This window comes from Labrus mixtus, chromosome 17 (genome assembly GCF_963584025.1).
Source record: "Labrus mixtus chromosome 17, fLabMix1.1, whole genome shotgun sequence".
Classification (NCBI taxonomy): domain Eukaryota; kingdom Metazoa; phylum Chordata; class Actinopteri; order Labriformes; family Labridae; genus Labrus; species Labrus mixtus.
Window position 1 is genome coordinate 19,213,875 of NC_083628.1, and position 17,029 is coordinate 19,230,903.

The following is a 17,029-nucleotide window of genomic DNA, read 5'->3' on the forward strand; positions in this document are numbered from 1 at the left end:
ATTTCCTACAGATTTCTCCGAGCTTGTGTTTGTCCTTGAACGCATCACCGGCAGCCAAAACAAAGCGTCAGTCAGGCAGCCAATCAGAAGTGACTCCACGTCTGCGTACGTGCCAGTGCTGCCTGGTATGTGCTGCTGTGTCGCCTGTGGTTCTCATGTGTTGTCGTTTATTCTTAACCCGCACGTGTGTGTTACCTGTTATTTTAAACTCTCGCGGACCTGAGGTGTTGCCGTAGTTCGTGCTGGAGATTAAATCCGGACCGGATATGCGATAAAGCGTTAGCTTTGGGTTTAGTTAGCAAGTTGCTAACTACTTGTAGCAGTTATAGGTTAAGCTGGGCTGTGTCCTTAAAATGCGTTTAGCGGGATAACTACTCAGTTTTTAGTTTTGTAGAGAAATAGATTAATAACCTGCCAGCTGTCGGAGGAAATACCTGTGAGGTAAAAGTTCTACAGGTCATTTAGCAGTTACAGAGGAGCTTTGTGGACCAGGTGACCTTCCCTGACAGCTGGGTGAGAGTCTGTGATTTCACCGGACATGTGATTTATTATTTTATTTCTCATGGTTGTGTGCTCACTTGTAAGAATGAGTCGCCGCTCTGTGGTGAACTTTGTGAGCCTGGGGACCCGAGCTGCCAGCCTGCTGCATGGAAACTACCATCGCCCCCTGCACACCTCAATATGCAACAACTCATCACTGCCAACAGGTGGATTCAAACCTGAGAAGGTGGCTGTGGTTACAAAAACCACACGATATGAGTTCGAGCAGCAGAGGTATCGCTATGCAGGACTCTCTGAAGACGACCTGAGACAGCTAGTGAGGGCTTCCTTTCACTGGATCAGACTGAACTTTACCTTTTTTAGAGTTTTCTGGTTATGTTTCAGTGTTGCTGTGTCTGTTTGTTTGTTTTTTCCAGCTTGCCATGAAGGGCTCCAGCTACAGCGGCCTGCTGGAAAGACACAACATCCACACCAACAATGTGGAGCATATTGTGAAGAGCCTGAGGTGAGATCAGGCACATTCCTGAGAGCTCACAGGAAAGGTTATTGTAGCTTTGCAGAGGTGTCAGAAAGATATTCACACGAGCGCTACTCGAGTAGAAGTACAGATATGTGTGTTAGAAAGGTCAAGGTTATTATACTTATGAATTTTTCATTAGTTTTTATAAGGGCTGTCAGCATTAACTAGAACATTTCTATCAACTAAGGTCTGAAATTAATGCATTACGTTTGTTTAATCATGCTATTTTGTCCCTTACGGCTCACCGTAGATAGTCGTCCTCAGTGTCTCCCTGTAGTCTCAGTGATGTAAAAGACGGACACTGCTGCATCTTTGAATGTCTCATTTCACTTTAACAAACTCTCAGACAGCTCAGCTGACGAGTCCAAAGTAATATCCACCTTATGACATCACACATTGACCTTTGGTACCGTTCCTTTGAGATGTTTGACCTCAGTTTGGGATCCCTAACCACTTCCTGTTTCTGTGCTTAATTTCATGTCATAACCTTCCATCTACATGAAGGGCCTCACTGTATTTCAAAATAAAAGCACACAGCAAGTAAAGTACTCTCAGCTTAAGACACTCTTCTTACAATAACGATGAAGTTGTAAATAACTGCGCACCCTAAAATCAAATTGACCTTGATCGAGATGTTGATGCACAATGATGCAAAGCGATCCATAATTCATCTCAGCCTGTTCTGAAATATGTGGGTTAGAAAGCACAGATTTACAGAAGTCAAAAGGTCGATTACAAACTTCTGAAAACTCTACTGAAGCAGAGACACAGTTTTTGTCCTGCTGTTGATTGTTTGTAAAGAAATGTGCATATTTCTGTGTTTGTAGGAAAGAAGGCATCGAGGTGCGAGTGGTGAAGAGGGGAGAGTATGATGAAGAAGTCGTGCGATGGGCAGATGCTATAATCTCTGCTGGAGGTGGGAGTTTTTAGATTATTTGCATTCAGCACTCTTTGTTCCAGGGAACTCAAAATGTGTAAATCGTCCTTTTTAAAAAAAACAAAAAAAAACTTTTTGTTCGACTAAAACAAAGCAAAAATCTTCCTTAAACACAAACTTTTGTGTCCAGGCATGACCCACTGAATGCACAGGACTTTTAACTTATTCAACCCCAGGGGGCAAAAAGTCACATGAACAAAGGAACAAAAAAAAACACACAATACAAGTTCTCTAACTGCAGTTTGTTTTGTTAGGTGACGGGACAATGCTACTTGTTGCCAGTAAGGTTTTAAGCAAGGACAAACCGGTTGTTGGAGTAAACACGGACCCTGAGAGGTAAAAAAAAACCAAAAACCCTGAGCTGCATTTTTTGGGTGGATGTTTAAAGAACGATCAGAGCTCTAACTCCTCAGGATGATGAGCTAAAAGAAGGAAAACTTAAAGGAGAGTTCAAGGAAAACCTGGGCCATGCTATAACATGACCTAAAGATACAAACGTTATGGAATCTCTTCATCCTGCAGCAGAGAAACAGGCTGTGATGGCTGCACCGTTAGCCTCAGGGGGAAACGTGCCCAATCAAAGTATGTCCACTAGAAGTCGTCGTTCCTGTCCCTGACAGACTCAGATTTTTATTCTAAGTGTGTGACATCATCACAGAAAGGATCCCTACAGATGCAGACCTTTTTGCTACAGAGGAAGATGTTGATTTAGATCCAAAAAGGCTGTTGCATCGCTCTCCTTAAGGCCCTGACACACCAAGCAGACGGCAAAGAAGTGGTGACGAAGGCCACCTGTGGCTTCGCCTCACAACGCCTTTGTCTTGGACAAAAAGTTGCACTTGAACACGCCTCAAAGACTACAGCCGACGGACAACCACCACGTACGTTCTGCTCATGTGTGAGAGGAAATAATGGAGAATAATGTCTGATAAAAAGTAGAAAATGGCGCTGGCGTTGTCAGCTCTTGGTCTTTTAATGGAAAAAGAAAAGAAGAGGCGGAGGAGACAAATAAGGAGAAACCGCACTAATGGGTGAAAGCATGGATACTACAGCGGCATGCTCAAGGGGCTTTCCTGAACCTGTGTCGGACACACCGCAAAAACTAGGGCGACGACCGCTCACCGACGGTCCAACTAGGACGATCTCCTTGGTGTGTCAGGGCCTTTAAAGGCACAGTATGTAACTTCCACCACTAGGGGGCTCTCAATCAAAAAAATAACAGAAGATGACGTTGAGGCTTGCGGGGAATCATGGGAGTGATTCTCTCCGCTACTCCGGCAGCCTAGTGGTTAGTGCATGCGCCTCATGTACAGAGGTTGTAGTCCTCCAAGCGGACGGCTCGGGTTTGAATCCGACCTGTGGCTCCTTTCCCCACTCTCTCTCTCCCCGATTTCTGACTCTATCCACTGTCTTATCTCTAAATAAATGCGTAAAAAGCCCCCAAAAAATCATCTCCCTCTTTTAAAAACAGGTCTATGTCTGTAGTGATCTTCTCTGTAATGTTGTCAGACTTCTTAAAATAACAATCTGAGCCTGTCAGGGACGCACTTTGATTAGACGCTTTTACCCCCGAGGATTATATTGCAGCCGTTACAGCCTGTTTCACGGCTGCTGTCTCAGACAATTCATTTGAGGAATTCCTAAAACGTTTTGTCCTTAAAAGTCCGGCAAGGTTTAAAATACCCCGAGATTGTTCCTGTAAAATAAATTCTCATGTCATTGTTTATATTCGACGCTCTTTGTTCAGCTGAGTTCACAACATTTCTCTCTTTCATTTCAAGGTCAGAAGGTCACCTGTGCCTGCCCGTGCGGTACACTCGAGCCTTCCCTGAGGCTTTGCAGAAACTCTGCCGTGGTGAGTTCAGGTGCGTATTTCACCCACAAACAATCTTAGCGCTGCTTTGTTTTTACTTCATGTGGTTTAATATTATCCTATTCCCTATCGCACTACTGTCACAAAAATGAGAAATGTCAGAGGAGTCCTCCTGAAATGTTTCACTGCGGTCTGTAAAACAATGTTGGGCAGTCGCTCTGTCAGAAGCTTACAGTTCAAGACAGGTTCAAACCTGTTTGGTCAGGTTAAAATCCAGAGAGTGAGAGAGAGAGAGAGAGACACACACACACAGAGACACAGTGGAGTCCGCGTCGGCACATCAGAGAACAACACAGAGCATGACAGCTACTTTACTGACTTTACAGCTTATTTTAAGCCATTTTAATCAGACACAGCCATAAATAAATAAATAAAATAGGCTGAGTCCGTGCATCAGAGAACATGACAGCTACTTTGTGTCTTATATTGTGTCATGTTACTCAGATACAGACATAAAACTCTGGATTTCTCCATAATGAAGGCTGTCAGCGTTGTGTACCCGCATGCTTGTCCTCGTGCATGAAGTGTACCGTGCTGAAGCACACCTCTCTGAAGTGTGCCAAGGTACGGATGGCCAGTGTGACCGTGCCCTAAGATGACTGATGGTCCGGTGTCCTGAAGGAATCATTCTTCTGCTGCTGCAGGTTACCATACCTCAGATTTGTTCTGTTCCTGCTGCTCAGACAGTTTTAACTGGAGAGTAACGCCCCTTACGCATGCACACACACAACTCCTGAAAATGTCAATAGCCATATTGATGTCTTAAAGGAGCAATATGTAACGCTGACCCCTAGTGTTTAAAGTGGGCACTGCAGTCTGAATTCAAAACATTGTAGAGAGCTGCTCAGTACAGGCGAGCTCTCTCAGGTTACATTCACCATGCCAAGTTATGTCAGCTATCTATAGCACCAGATGATACATTAATTCAACGGAATCTATAAATGGAAATCAGAACTAAACAACTCTCCTCTCTCCTGAGCTCTCGGTCTCTTGCAGCTTTTAGTTTAGGTTTCATGTTTGTGTTTGAGTCATGCATGCAAGACGTCTTAAATGGTATAGTCGGTCGTCTCTTAACTGGAAGGTCTGGGGTTCGATCCCCAGCTCCTCCAGCCTTGGCCAAGACACTTAACCCCAAATTGTTCCCGCTGCTTCGTCAGGGGCGTATGAATGTGTATGATGGTTACTTACTTCTGATGGTCACTTTACACTGCAGCCTCTACCATCAGTATGTGAATGTGCAGGTTTGACCTGACTGAGAAGACTGATATTCCACCCCTGGCACTTTTCCGATCGTAAAGTGTATGATGCTCGGTTTAACCCCCGACTTCTCCTGCGCTGCGTTCAGGTGGCTGTGGCGTCAGAGGATCCGTCTGCACCTGGAGGGGACAGGGATCAACCCCATCCCGGTGGACCTGCACGAGCTGCAGCTGAGCCTGGAGCAGCACAGTCAGGCTCATCGCATCACCACCAAGGACAGCCAGCGGAGTACGACTCCTCAACCCAAACATGTGTACCTGTCCCAGTCCTCCTGTCTGTCTGCGTCTGTGTCCTCCTGTCTGAATAGCTGTCCACTGATCAGGAACTTGATTGAAATACGTCTGGGAGTTTTTTAAAATCTGGTACTAATCCAGTGACTTTTTCTTACAGGGAAAGGAAACGTGCAGGAGAGCTTCTCCAAGCCGAGTCTGCTCCCCATCCGGAGCCTGAATGAGATCTTCATCGGAGAATCTCTGTCCTCCAGGTACCTTGATTACGTTTACATGAGCTCGTATCGAATCTGTCCGGCACAGAGTGAAGTTAAAAACCCTTTTAACTCAGAGTTCACCTCCACAGGGCTTCCTACTACGAGATCTCTGTGGATGACGGGCCCTGGGAGAAACAGAAGAGTTCAGGACTCAGCATCTGCACGGGAACAGGATCCAAAGCCTGGTAGGCTGAACTGTACACGGCTTACAGCGTGACCTTAAATATTGAACTATCGACTTATCCTCATGAAACACGAGCTGAAGAGTCCTGGACGAAGTTTGTGTTTAAGTTTTCATTCTTCAAATCTACAAATAAAGGAACACATTCGACCTTTCGGAAAGTTAAATGAGATGATAAATAATCTTTATATACGTCTGTAACGTTTAAATTTTGATTTGAACTCCACTTGGACGTTTTCTCAGAGGGTTTAAAAAACAAACGGTTTTATTGCATTCTGGTCTGACTGCTCAAAGGTCGTTTATGTCGACTTGCAAACCAGGGCGACGCGAGTCAGCCAGGTTCTTTCTGGATCAAGTGGCTCAGGACCACAGACTGTAAATATTAATGGATGAAGCCTGAGTGACGTCAGCCATCTGTTCCTGCAGGGGGCTCTGGAGGCTCATCAGCAGCAGCCGCCATGTTGTAAATCCTGTCTCAGTCTAACTTTCAGTCAACCTAACGACAGACTGAGAGCTGGAGCTGAGGCGGATTTTAAACCTCCTGACAAACCGTTACGCCACACCCGCCTGTCAATCAGGTCAGCTACAAGCCTAACTATGTGTAGCTAAGCCGAAACTTAGAGCCACTGAGGAGCTACATAGACGGGCTGATTTAGCCTCTTGATTGACCCGCTTGAAAAAAGACGGTCCAATATCTAATTTGTTTATGGAATATTTATTTCTCATTCTATCGTGATCTTCATGAATGTCACATGTGCAAGATTCCATCAATTGTCAACAAATTTCCATTCAAAGCTTCAAAACCTCATAGCATGGCGTAGCGGTCAAAAAAGTGTATGTGCTCTCACACCCCAGTGAAAGTTCCTACCTATAAAGAGTATCACCTTAACCCAGAGGTGACACCTGCTGGAACGATTTGTGTTTGCACTTCATAAACATGGCTCCTACGCTATGGATAACATGTGTCGTTATAAAAATCAATACGGAGCCGTTTAAAAAAACTCACCCCCTGTCCAGTGTGTACCAGTGACGACAATAACTAATCAGATCTGTTTTGTTTTTTTTTGCACCAGGCTGTAAACATCTTATTTATGCTGTAAAAACAGCCCTTTTTGCCTGTGGTGTGTATGTGACTTCCGGTGTTCCTGCAGTCAGCCTCTAGTGGACACTCAAAAAACTGCAGGATTTTGCACTTCCGCATTGGCTTCATTTTTCAAGACCAGAGGTTGCCTCTTGTTCAGGACTCGATTGTCGTTCTATAATAACTAGATCCTGTCTTTAAAATGCGAGAACTTGGGGAGCTGGTGGCGCAGTGGTTAGTGTGCCATGTATGGAGGCTGTAGTCCTCCAAGCGGGCGGCCCAGGTTTGAATCCAACCCTATCCACTGTGCTATCTCTACAATAAAGGCACAAAACGACCAAAAATAAATCTTTAAAAGAGATGTGAGATCCCTTCTTTAATCCTCCGTCTCTCTGAAGTGGTTTCTCTCTCTCTTCGTGTCCGCAGGTCGTATAACATCAACAAACTTGCCGAACAAGCTGTGGAGGAGGTGCTGAACATTGGTGAGTGAGTGTGAAACTTACGTAAAAGGTTTAAGTTTGAACCTTACAGAAAAAAACACCTTTGTTTTTCTTTTCCAGGGAAATCCCAGACCGGTCTAGATATCCCCTTTAATCGGGACTTCATTGGAAAGGGTGAGTCGACGCTCGTTCTGCGTTTGACTTGTTAGTCAATTTCCTGTGACGATTGTATTTCTGTTTCTTTAGTTACTGATGAATACAACGAGTCCCTGGTGTTCAGTCCGCACGACCAACGTTTATTGTACAGCGTCAGGGAGCCGATCGTCAACCGCGTCTTCTCCAGTAGCCGCCAGAGAGGCTTCGCCAGCAGGTGAGCGACGACAAGATGAGCATGAGCTGAGAAGATGCGCTGAACCTTTCTGATTGTTTTTATGCGTTTGTGTCTTCAGGGTGTGTGTTCGCTCGCGGTGCTGGGACGCCTGCATGGTGGTCGACGGCGGGACTTCTTTCGAGTTTAACGACGGCGCCTTCGCTACGATCAGCATGAGCGAGGAGGATCAGCTCCGGACGGTTCTTCTAGAAAACTAAGCACACGCTAATTTCAAACTGAGTTCAAAGGGAAGTACGGCTTTTAGATTTTAGCTTCCTAAACGTGTTTTTTATACCTGAGCAGCAGAAAGGTATCATTGTTACTTTTGTTTTTTGAAGCGTGTTCTTTTTCCTCAACTTATTATTTTCAAACTGATTTTTTTCTTTTGTTTAAAAATCCTTTGACAACTTTCCAACATGTGATAACGGCTGATATGAGTTTTTCTAGAAACTGTCAAACATATTTAAAGTCTGTTACGGTCGACTGTCTCTCACGGCGTTAAAGGAGCGATATGTAACTCTGACACCTAGTGTTCAAAAAGGGTAATGCAGTCTGAATCTAAAACATTGTAGAGAGCTGTCTCCGCCCCCGCCCCCTCTTCTCTAGAGTCGATGCTCACGCAGGTTGCCATGTGGTGGACACTGAAGCTTCAGTGTTTAGCCAGCTCTGTTCAAAAGTGTTTAAAATGTATGATTATTTCAGATCAACCTGCGGTTCATTGATATCAGAGCGATGACTTTATGACAATAAAACCCAGTTAGACATGATTGTGCTTCATGTTTGCTGGTGGATCAGCTTAGAGCTCAAAAAAATGTCATCTTTAAGACACAATGTACAGGGGCGCCAATGGCCTAGGCCCTAGGGGTTAGTTTGCATGCCCCCATGTACAGAGGCTTTAGCCCTCGAAGCGGAGGGGGGGCCGTGGGTTCAAATCCGACCTGTTGCTCTTTTTCCCCACACGTCATTTCACTCTCTCTCTCTCCCGGTCACTTCCCACTCTGTCCCTGTCCAGATGTCCTGCTCTCTTGCTCTCTCTCCACTTTCAAAGAGCCCAAAAATCAATCTTAAAGATTTTTTAAAACTGAATATTTATGCAGAGGAGCGACCCCCTTCTCATTTCAGTTATTCAAATCCGTATCAAATCTGTCCATCGGTAGATCGAATACAAAAGGAGAGAATCTTTTCATTTCTTTTTAAAGTTTACAACAAACAAAGTTTAAAGTTATTTCTCTTCTCTGTCGGGGGCGCCGATGGCCAGTTGTTGTTTTGCGTGCCCCATGTGCAGAGGCTGTAGTCCTATGAACGGGCGACGGGTTCAAATCCGACCTGTGGATCCTTTCCCACATGTCATTCCCCAAAACCTCAAACCCCTTTGGCACAAAACCCCCAAAATAAATTGTAAAAAAAAACATTATAAAGATGCATTTCTGAGGGACTATTTTCAGCGGTGGATGAATCCTGATTTGCTGCTCTAGTCATTATTTGTTGCAGCAGGATGTTGTGTTTACTGAGATGATCTATGACGTGGAGGGAGAAGAAACATCCGGCTGTGATGCAAACTGAACAGAAATATATTTAGTGCTGGAGGGATATGAAAGTGTTTCTGTACAGTGAACTGAATGCACAGCGGCTTAAGATATTTTTGAAAACAAAGCGTGTATATTTTTTGTAGAAGTTTGAAACACTGGAGTCTGAGAGGAGGAAACAGAAAGTGCACTAACAGCAGGACGCCATTTTTAGTCATTTTGCTCCACGATTTAAGGTCACACTTCTGTAACCTCTCACAGGACAGGAGGAGATGATGTTTTAAGATCAGAGAGTGGCTGAAGGTTTCTACAGAAAGGGATTTCAGTGATTTTTGCTCAACACTAAATGTGCTGTGATGAAGAGGAGTGTGACGACACAGTGGTGCAGTCAGATGGATTAAAAACAAAATCAATGAACCTTCTTGTACACACACGACACTAAATATTGTTGGCACACCTCCCTACCCCAGACTCTGAATGACGGGGGTTTCTCTTAATGAGGATGAGTTTATAAATCAGGAAACTGCACATTGAAGCGTGCCAAAAGAACGATCCTCGTGAACATCCTGTGTCAGTTTTTGAATCAGATAAAAGTTGTTTGAAAAAAACAATCCTTCTCTGTGTGCTTATTTTTGCTCGCCTCCGCCTCTCTTTCCTCGACAGATTCATCACTGATGTCCACTTCCTGTTTCTGTGCCTAACTTCATGTCAACCCTTCCTTCTACCAGAAGGGCCTTACTTTATTTCAAAAATAAAAGCACACAGAAAGTAAAGTACTCTCAGCTTAAAAGCAAATTTATTATTGAAATGCGAAATGAAAGAATTTCAGACACATGCAAGTTCAAAATAAAATGTATTTGCAATATATATCACACTCACTCGCATACAGTATGTCAGATTTAAGGGGTTAAAATGACCCCTAACAAGTTCCTTTGGTCCGTTCCTCCGTTGAGTCACTTTTACTCTAAACTATGAGGCGTTCTCATTAAAGTAACTTTTGTTGAAGAGGTGAAGTATCCATCACAATGTTGTTTTTGTAAGCTAATCAAATCAACCCTTTCATACACTTTAGATACCACAGCACCTATCTGATCATGAGCCTGAATGACCAGCCACACCTGTTGTGCCAGATAAACCTGCAGTCTGTCGGACCTGCGGAGAGTGATGTTACAGCAGGTTCTGGTTGAAATAAATCATCTTCCTCTGGTGAAAAAAAAAAGGTTGAGCTCTGTCTGTAACGTTATCAGACATTTAGAATAACAACCTGAGCCTGACAGAGACCTACAAGCAAGTTCAGGCAGACAACTCGAGCTGCACTGATTTCACACTTTATCCACAATCACCTGACGACACCTCCTTTCAGTTAGCGCTCTATTTAAGCTGCGAGATTTCAGCTCCCTCTCTGCTCTGTCATTGCCAGCTCTGACCTCTTATTCGGAAACACCACCATCCCAGCATCCACCTGCAGGCTCTGACTGGGAGGGGTTTAAGATATCATCCATCCATCATACCATCACTCCTAGACTTTCAGCATGTAAAATAAAACTGTAATTTGATGACTGATGACGGAGCCTAGACGCTTATCACGTATTCTGTAAAATCAACTTCCCCATGTTTCTCTAACTCTAATGTGTCTCTAGTCCGTCTACAAACCCCCCAGTGATGAGAGAAGTGCATCCTCTCCATCTTTTGCCTGCTCCACTTTTCAGAAAATGTGTGCTCAAACAGGATGTTTGGAGATTTTCCCTTCATGACATCACAAAGGGCAGTAACCCCTCCCCAGCTAGGTGTTTGTTCTGCCCTCTGAGTCTGCCTTCTCACCGTAAACAATAGGACATGGAGAGAGAAAGCACCGAGTACACCTAAGTCCTTCCAGAGAGGGGGCGTGGTCATAAACAGTTCATTTACATATTTAAAGGTACAGACACAGAAACAGCCTGTTCTGAGCAGGGCTGAAATAGAGGGGTTTATAGACATGATCAAATACAGGATCAGAGTGGATTTAGAACAAGAAACTTCACAGACATGTTCTGAGGAGCTCTGAGACTTATTTACACTGAAGAAGAAGAGGAGGATATGTGACCTTTAAATAAAACAGGACTAATGCATGTGATGAAAAACAAGCTCAGACAAAAACAGATTTTTTTTACTCTGTGGTTTACTGAAAAATGAACAATTCACAAGTTAAAACACTGAATTTCAGTAATTTGGAATGAAATGGAAGAGAGCACCGAGCGTACAGCACATTGATTCATGAACAGCGACACACAGAAGTCATCATTAGAGCGACAGAAGAGTCACATGTACATGAATGATAACCCGGTCGGGTTAAATGTAAACGTAATGTGTGTTTAAAGTAACAAAGTGGTTTCAAGGATCATTCACAGCTCTTCTCGCTGCATCGATTGTTTTACATTAAAACTTTCTCACTGATTAAAATCGACTCTTCTCTCATTGTTACATCTGAGAACACGAGTATCTTTTAAAATGTCGGAGATCAGCTGCGCTAAATATTTACAGACATCCGATAGACGTCAACATTCAATCGAGCCCTTTAAAAAAAAACTTGTTTCCATCACAAAATATTTTAAATTAACACATTATTAGAACCTGAAATAGATTCAAAAACATCGCTAAAAGTTCATATCAACATATTCAAGAAAAACTGGATTCAACATCCAAATCTGGATGATTCCCTAAATTCAACATTTCCCTAAAAGCAGGCAGCACTTGACCTTTAGTAACCTTAACGCCCGCCAACATGTAAAGACACGTCTGTAGCAGCAACAAACACTGAAACGCGGCTCCTGTAGGTTTACAGCTTGACCCTCAGACGACACGTTCTGCTCCACATGGCGCGGTCCCTGACGGGGCCCTGGGGTCTGCAGGCGGGCGTGGGCCTGGCAATGCTGGAGAAAGGGCGGGTGTTGATGCTGATGCGAGGCAGCTCCTTCTTCAGAGAGGAGAGCTGGGAGTCGTGTAGGAGGCCGAAAACCTCCAGAAGACTCAGCAGGGGGAACATCTGCCCGAGGTCACTGCAAACATACAAAATAAAAAACTATCTGAATATTTATCTCAACATTAAAGGAGCAACATGTAACTCTGACACCTAGTGGTTAAAATGGGTACTGCATTCTAAATTCTAAACATCATAGAGAGCTGTCTCCCCCCCGCCCCCTCCTCTCTAGAGTTGATGTTCACACAGGTCACCATGTGGTGGACACTGAAGCTTCAGTGTTTAGCCAGCTCTGCATCTGTCTGTAAACCTTTCTGTGTTCTAACCTCTCTCCATTTTTCAAAAGCATCTTCAATATTGATCCTATGATTGACATCTTCAGTGGATATTTATGGATCTTATAATCTGTTAAACTCACGTGAGAGCAGCCAGGTGGATGTGGTAGCAGCGGCTCAGAGAAAGGTGGTGCAGGTTCTTCAGCTGTTTGAGGACAGGGAAGCTGTCGGCCATCAGCAGAGTGCTGTCACTGTGACAAAACAACCAGGCGGATGATTTATTCATGGACACCAGCAGGGGGCAGCACATTCATCAGAAAACAAAACATCAGGGCCCATATTCACAAACATTCTGAGAACCCTCTCAGAGACCTAGGAAGGATTTTTAGGGCGCTACGCGGCTTGTTCTGCAAATCCCGAGATAGTTCTCCAATATGAAACCAAGAATTTCACCAGACGGCTTCAGGTCTCTACGTGAGCTGGTGAAACCTCTTCACACAGGCTCTCTTCTCCCAGCTCTGGAGAGCAGCCCTCCCTGTTCTCCCCCCTCTCATCCAAACATGTTCATGAGACCTGAAGGAGGAAACATCGTACCTTAAATCGAGGGTCGTAATGTGGGGGCATCTCGAAACCAGCACCGTCACATCTGTTAAAACACACACAGAGAACAGTCACCTCAGGTCAATGATTCATCGACCAGAAAAATCAAAATCAGTAACTAGTTTGATAATCTCAGTGGTTTCAGTCGTTTTTTGTATAAATACATCAAGTATTTTATAGATCCTGTGCAATTCTTTTTCAGTGTATATATATATATATATATAACCTTTAGTTCAAAATACACGTTTTAGTATCAAATTCCATGTGAACTTCATGATGAAATCTACTTCTTATGGCTCATTTCTTTATTTTTACGAGATAGAATCATCAGTTGCTCCTCTCAGTGAAGGTTTCCAGTGAGCTATAGCAACTTTTTAAAATCAGACAGGAGTCTAGAGGGTTAAAAATCAAAGTATTTACATAAGAATCTGATCATTCTCGACTCATGTTCAACTCCTCTCCACATTAGAAAACATCCGTCACTCACCGTCCAGCGTGAGGCTCTCTCTGTAGCCGCTGATGGTGAGCTGAGTCACAGCAGAGCTCAGATTCTCCACGACGCTCTTCACATGACCGTTGCTGAAGTCGCACCACGAGATGTTCAGCCGCTCGATTCTGCACATGGAAGAGAAGGCTTTAGAGACAGACAGAGGGTGAATGAAAGCAGCCGCTGTTCTTAAGATGAATCATTTCTGACCTGCTGCAGGATTTCAACATGTCGGCCAGAGGAGGAGCGGAGAAGCCGGAGCAGCCGCTCAGATTCAGCTGCAGCAGGTTTGTGTTCTTGGACAGAGAGCTGACAAGAGACAGAAGATTAAAAACATCAAACATCTACAACAGGATCAGAAACTCACACACACGGACACGAACAGAAAACACCATGATCATGTTTTTGTCCGTTTGTTTCCCTTTGCATAGAACATTTTACTGATGTTTGATTTTCACCAGAAAGGGTTTAAAGAGTGAAGAAGCAGAAACATGTTTAACACCTCTGGTTCAAACATTTTCCTGTCGTGGCGGTAGTGTGGTAAGAGATGAAGTGGTACCTGATGATGGTGTCAGAGAGCTGCAGACCCTCCAGGCTCAGATACTCCAGCTGTGTGCAGCGACTGATGATGCTCTCCAGAGCAGAGGTGGGGATGATGGAGCTGGACAGATCCAACTCAACGATCTGCAGAGCGCTTGAAGACAGAAAATACAAACTGTGAAATCCTGTTTCTATTCTTCATACAGCAGATACATCAGATAATAGATCAGATAATGATCGGACTGATCGGCTGGACTTACCCGGTGACGGTGAAGTTTGTCTCCTCCACAAAGGAGCGAGGGCAGCGCAGCCTGCACACTCCGATGTTCAGCACCTGCTGCAGAGCTACCCCCATGTGGGTGAGACCCTCCAGGTCCACACTGTGCCACAGAGACTCGTCAAACCTGGATCAGACAGAGACGGGGAGATATAATCAGAAGATGTATGTAGTGTCTGGAGACGATAACTTACAGACTGATCCGGTCACTAGCATGCAGACGAACTCCTGCACAATGTCTTGATTGAACTATGTCAATATGCAATATTTAGGTACCAGACATAGTTGTGCAGAATGACTCTCTCTCTGAGTTACAAATATGTCTTTGGATTTGTAGGTTGTTTTTTTTTTTCACAGCTTTGGTACAATCGATCATTATTAGATTGTATGGTTTCAAAACATGTGACATCTTAAAGTATTCAAGTACAGTTGGGAGATCTTTTGTTTTTCATAAACTAGTTTAGGGATATAAAAAACCTAACTCAATGAGTGGACAAAGAAATTATTACACACAATTTATACATTTGTAAACTGCAGCAGAAGAGAAACTGTAAGTTAACACTGCATAGCTGGTAGTAAATTTAACAGAAATAGGAAGAATTTTCAAATAGAGGTGAAACTGAACGACACGGCCCTCTGACGATCACTTGAAACTCACGCTAAGCGATTCCAGCGTTTGCAAACTCTGGACATCCTGAGGAGGTCCTGCAGAGGGAGGTAGAAGAGGATCCTGAGAAGAAGCTCCTCTGGCAGGTGGTCCCATGAAATACCTGTTGATGACAAAAGAGCAAACACTTCATAAGTACAAACAGCTGACTGTGCATGCTTCTTAAAGGAGGTTAGGGGGGGGGGGGTTGTCCTACCCGATGTGGGACCTTTCTTCCTCCTTGACCTCCTGGCGAGCACAAACTGGTTCTGGTCGTTCTCTTTCCCCATGCTGATGAGCCGCTGGTGCTTGTGGCTCGGGGACCACTGCTGGATGAGGTCTGAGGGGGTGCACTCGGTGTCCAGGCCCTCCGTGAGGCTGCTCCTGGACTTGCGCTTGTTGATCCTCCTGGACTCAGACAACATGGAGGTCTGCAGGCAGGGCAGGTCCTGCAGAGGCATGCTGGGTGGAGGGGGAAGGAACTTATCAAACAACTTCATATCCAAACTATTTGTTCTAAAGCACGTTTTCATAGCGACATATCAGATAAACATCTTGTGTAGCGTGTGAGCTAGCCTCCTGCAGAGAAAAGGCTCTCTCTCTCTCTCTACCCGCCATATTTATTCAGCTAGCAGCGTTGAGACCGCGCAAACTACAAAAATAAAGACAATCAAACAACCCGGAGTGGGTGTATTTAAAGCAATGCAAGTGTAATCGAACACTGAGTTTTTAATTCTATATTTCGTATCTACTTTATGGTTTGTTAAGCAGGAAGGAATCATGGAGGCATGGAGAGATGAGGGGCCGAAAGCGCGGTATCGATTTTTATTATTTCTACCTAAATCCACTTAAAATGTCTTTTGTACACACTCAATTTAAATTGTACAGTAAGCTACTGGTTTTAAATCAATTAAATTACAAATCGGCATGCTTTATTCTTAAGAAGAAAGAGAGGCTAAAAACTGAGCACGTAAGTTAGTTTTGGCTCCTTTTTTAAGTATGGTCCGTTTAAGTTCACAGAATCACTTAAAACTACTTTAAAATAAAACACTATTAAAATATAAGTACACTCACCTTTGTCTTGACATCTTCGGCTCAGATTAAAAAGTGATTTTTACAAAGAATTGCACATAAAATTGCAGTTTTTTTGTGCTGCAGAAACTCCAACCGGAACTCTTTAAACTCAGCGCCAGCAGCAGCAGAGCGCCCCTGTGTTCATACGTCACTTCCGTCACAATTCTTCTTCTTCTTTGGTTTTCCTCCTGGCGGGCTGCAAACCAACGTTATAAGAGAATGTCTCCACCTACTGTTCCGGTAATGAAACGCAACGATTTCATATGTTGTGAGACTTTCGCCCTTTCATTCACAAAAACCGATCACATTAAAAATCTGTAAACAAAAATAAAATGTCTTTGAAATCATGAACACAGCTCAAATATATATATATATATATATATCAATTGCTTTTTATTTAAAGGGAAACAGTGTACAGAGTGGTACAGAAGGCGATTAGAGTCAGACATGGGAAATAAACATACTATAAAGATTAAAATAAAAAAGGAGGAAGATTTTTGCCATCATACCCTTTGAGAAAAAAGTTGAAATGTCCCAAAAATTTTTTGTGTTTATTCTCGAAATTGTATATAAACGTTATTGTCCACATCTAGACCTTTTTTTCTTGATATTTTGACTTCATTCTATTATATTCATTGTATTGTAACTTTTTTCTCAACATTTTGAATTTTTTTTAAATTGCCTAATGGTATAAAAATCTTCCTCCTCTCATTATTTTTCATGTCTGGCTCTAATCCTCTTCTGTAAAGGTCGGTTAAGAGTCCATGTAAAGACTTCAAACATACTACAAGCTGTAACAGTTTGAATTGTTTTCTGTTTTTCAGAGTAATTGTTTCCGCTCGTTACTAAATGCAATGCAGCTTGTTTGTTTTTTTTAACCTGTAAATTAGATTTATAGATGTGGAATTTGGCCATTATAATCAAAAGATGTATCATGTAGAAGTGTTTTTCTTTTTTTTAAAGGTTTATAACTGGGCTTTTAAGGTCTGTATTTAGAGATA

The 17,029-nt window shown here is 43.4% G+C and overlaps 2 protein-coding genes across 4 annotated transcripts; one reads left to right on the plus strand and one right to left on the minus strand.

Annotated features, from left to right (window-relative positions):
- The first annotated feature begins 103 nt into the window (after window positions 1–103).
- Window positions 104–8,177, plus strand: nadk2 (NAD kinase 2, mitochondrial). 3 transcript variants are annotated; one of them, XM_061061174.1, is made up of 12 exons: window positions 104–817; window positions 918–1,006; window positions 1,849–1,937; window positions 2,213–2,294; window positions 3,740–3,823; window positions 5,177–5,339; window positions 5,496–5,572; window positions 5,665–5,760; window positions 7,264–7,319; window positions 7,398–7,451; window positions 7,524–7,647; window positions 7,727–8,177. In XM_061061174.1, exons 1-12 carry the CDS (start codon window positions 563–565, stop codon window positions 7,863–7,865), a joined length of 1,308 nt encoding a protein of 435 aa, XP_060917157.1. In that variant the 5' UTR covers window positions 104–562; the 3' UTR covers window positions 7,866–8,177. The 3 variants fall into 3 exon arrangements, with proteins under 3 accessions (XP_060917157.1, XP_060917155.1, XP_060917156.1); XM_061061172.1 differs by having other exon boundaries at window positions 5,177–5,316; window positions 5,479–5,572; window positions 5,650–5,760; XM_061061173.1 differs by having other exon boundaries at window positions 5,177–5,316; window positions 5,479–5,572.
- Window positions 8,178–11,311: 3,134 nt separating this feature from the next.
- On the minus strand, window positions 11,312–16,210 carry skp2 (S-phase kinase-associated protein 2, E3 ubiquitin protein ligase). The gene is made up of 10 exons (XM_061061611.1): window positions 16,029–16,210; window positions 15,172–15,416; window positions 14,967–15,078; window positions 14,292–14,435; window positions 14,051–14,185; window positions 13,702–13,800; window positions 13,492–13,619; window positions 12,999–13,050; window positions 12,548–12,655; window positions 11,312–12,208 (listed from the first exon to the last, which is right to left on the minus strand). The coding sequence occupies exons 1-10, from the start codon at window positions 16,040–16,042 to the stop codon at window positions 11,989–11,991; spliced, it is 1,257 nt and encodes a 418-aa protein (XP_060917594.1). The 5' UTR covers window positions 16,043–16,210; the 3' UTR covers window positions 11,312–11,988.
- Window positions 16,211–17,029: the final 819 nt, after the last annotated feature.

Bases quoted from the DNA above. Each gene is read 5' to 3' on its own strand.
- skp2 (XM_061061611.1), bottom strand. The intron at 13,801-14,050 runs GTACCACTTCAT...GTCTCTTGTCAG, and splicing joins CTCTCTGACACCATCATCAG to CTCTCTGTCCAAGAACACAA. The intron at 12,209-12,547 runs GTGAGTTTAACA...GTATGTTTGCAG, and splicing joins ATCCACCTGGCTGCTCTCAC to TGACCTCGGGCAGATGTTCC.
- nadk2 (XM_061061172.1), top strand. From the start codon at position 563: ATGGTTGTGTGCTCACTTGTAAGAATGAGTCGCCGCTCTGTGGTGAAC. The intron at 1,938-2,212 runs GTGGGAGTTTTT...TTGTTTTGTTAG, and splicing joins TGCTATAATCTCTGCTGGAG to GTGACGGGACAATGCTACTT. The intron at 3,824-5,176 runs GTGCGTATTTCA...CGCTGCGTTCAG, and splicing joins CTCTGCCGTGGTGAGTTCAG to GTGGCTGTGGCGTCAGAGGA.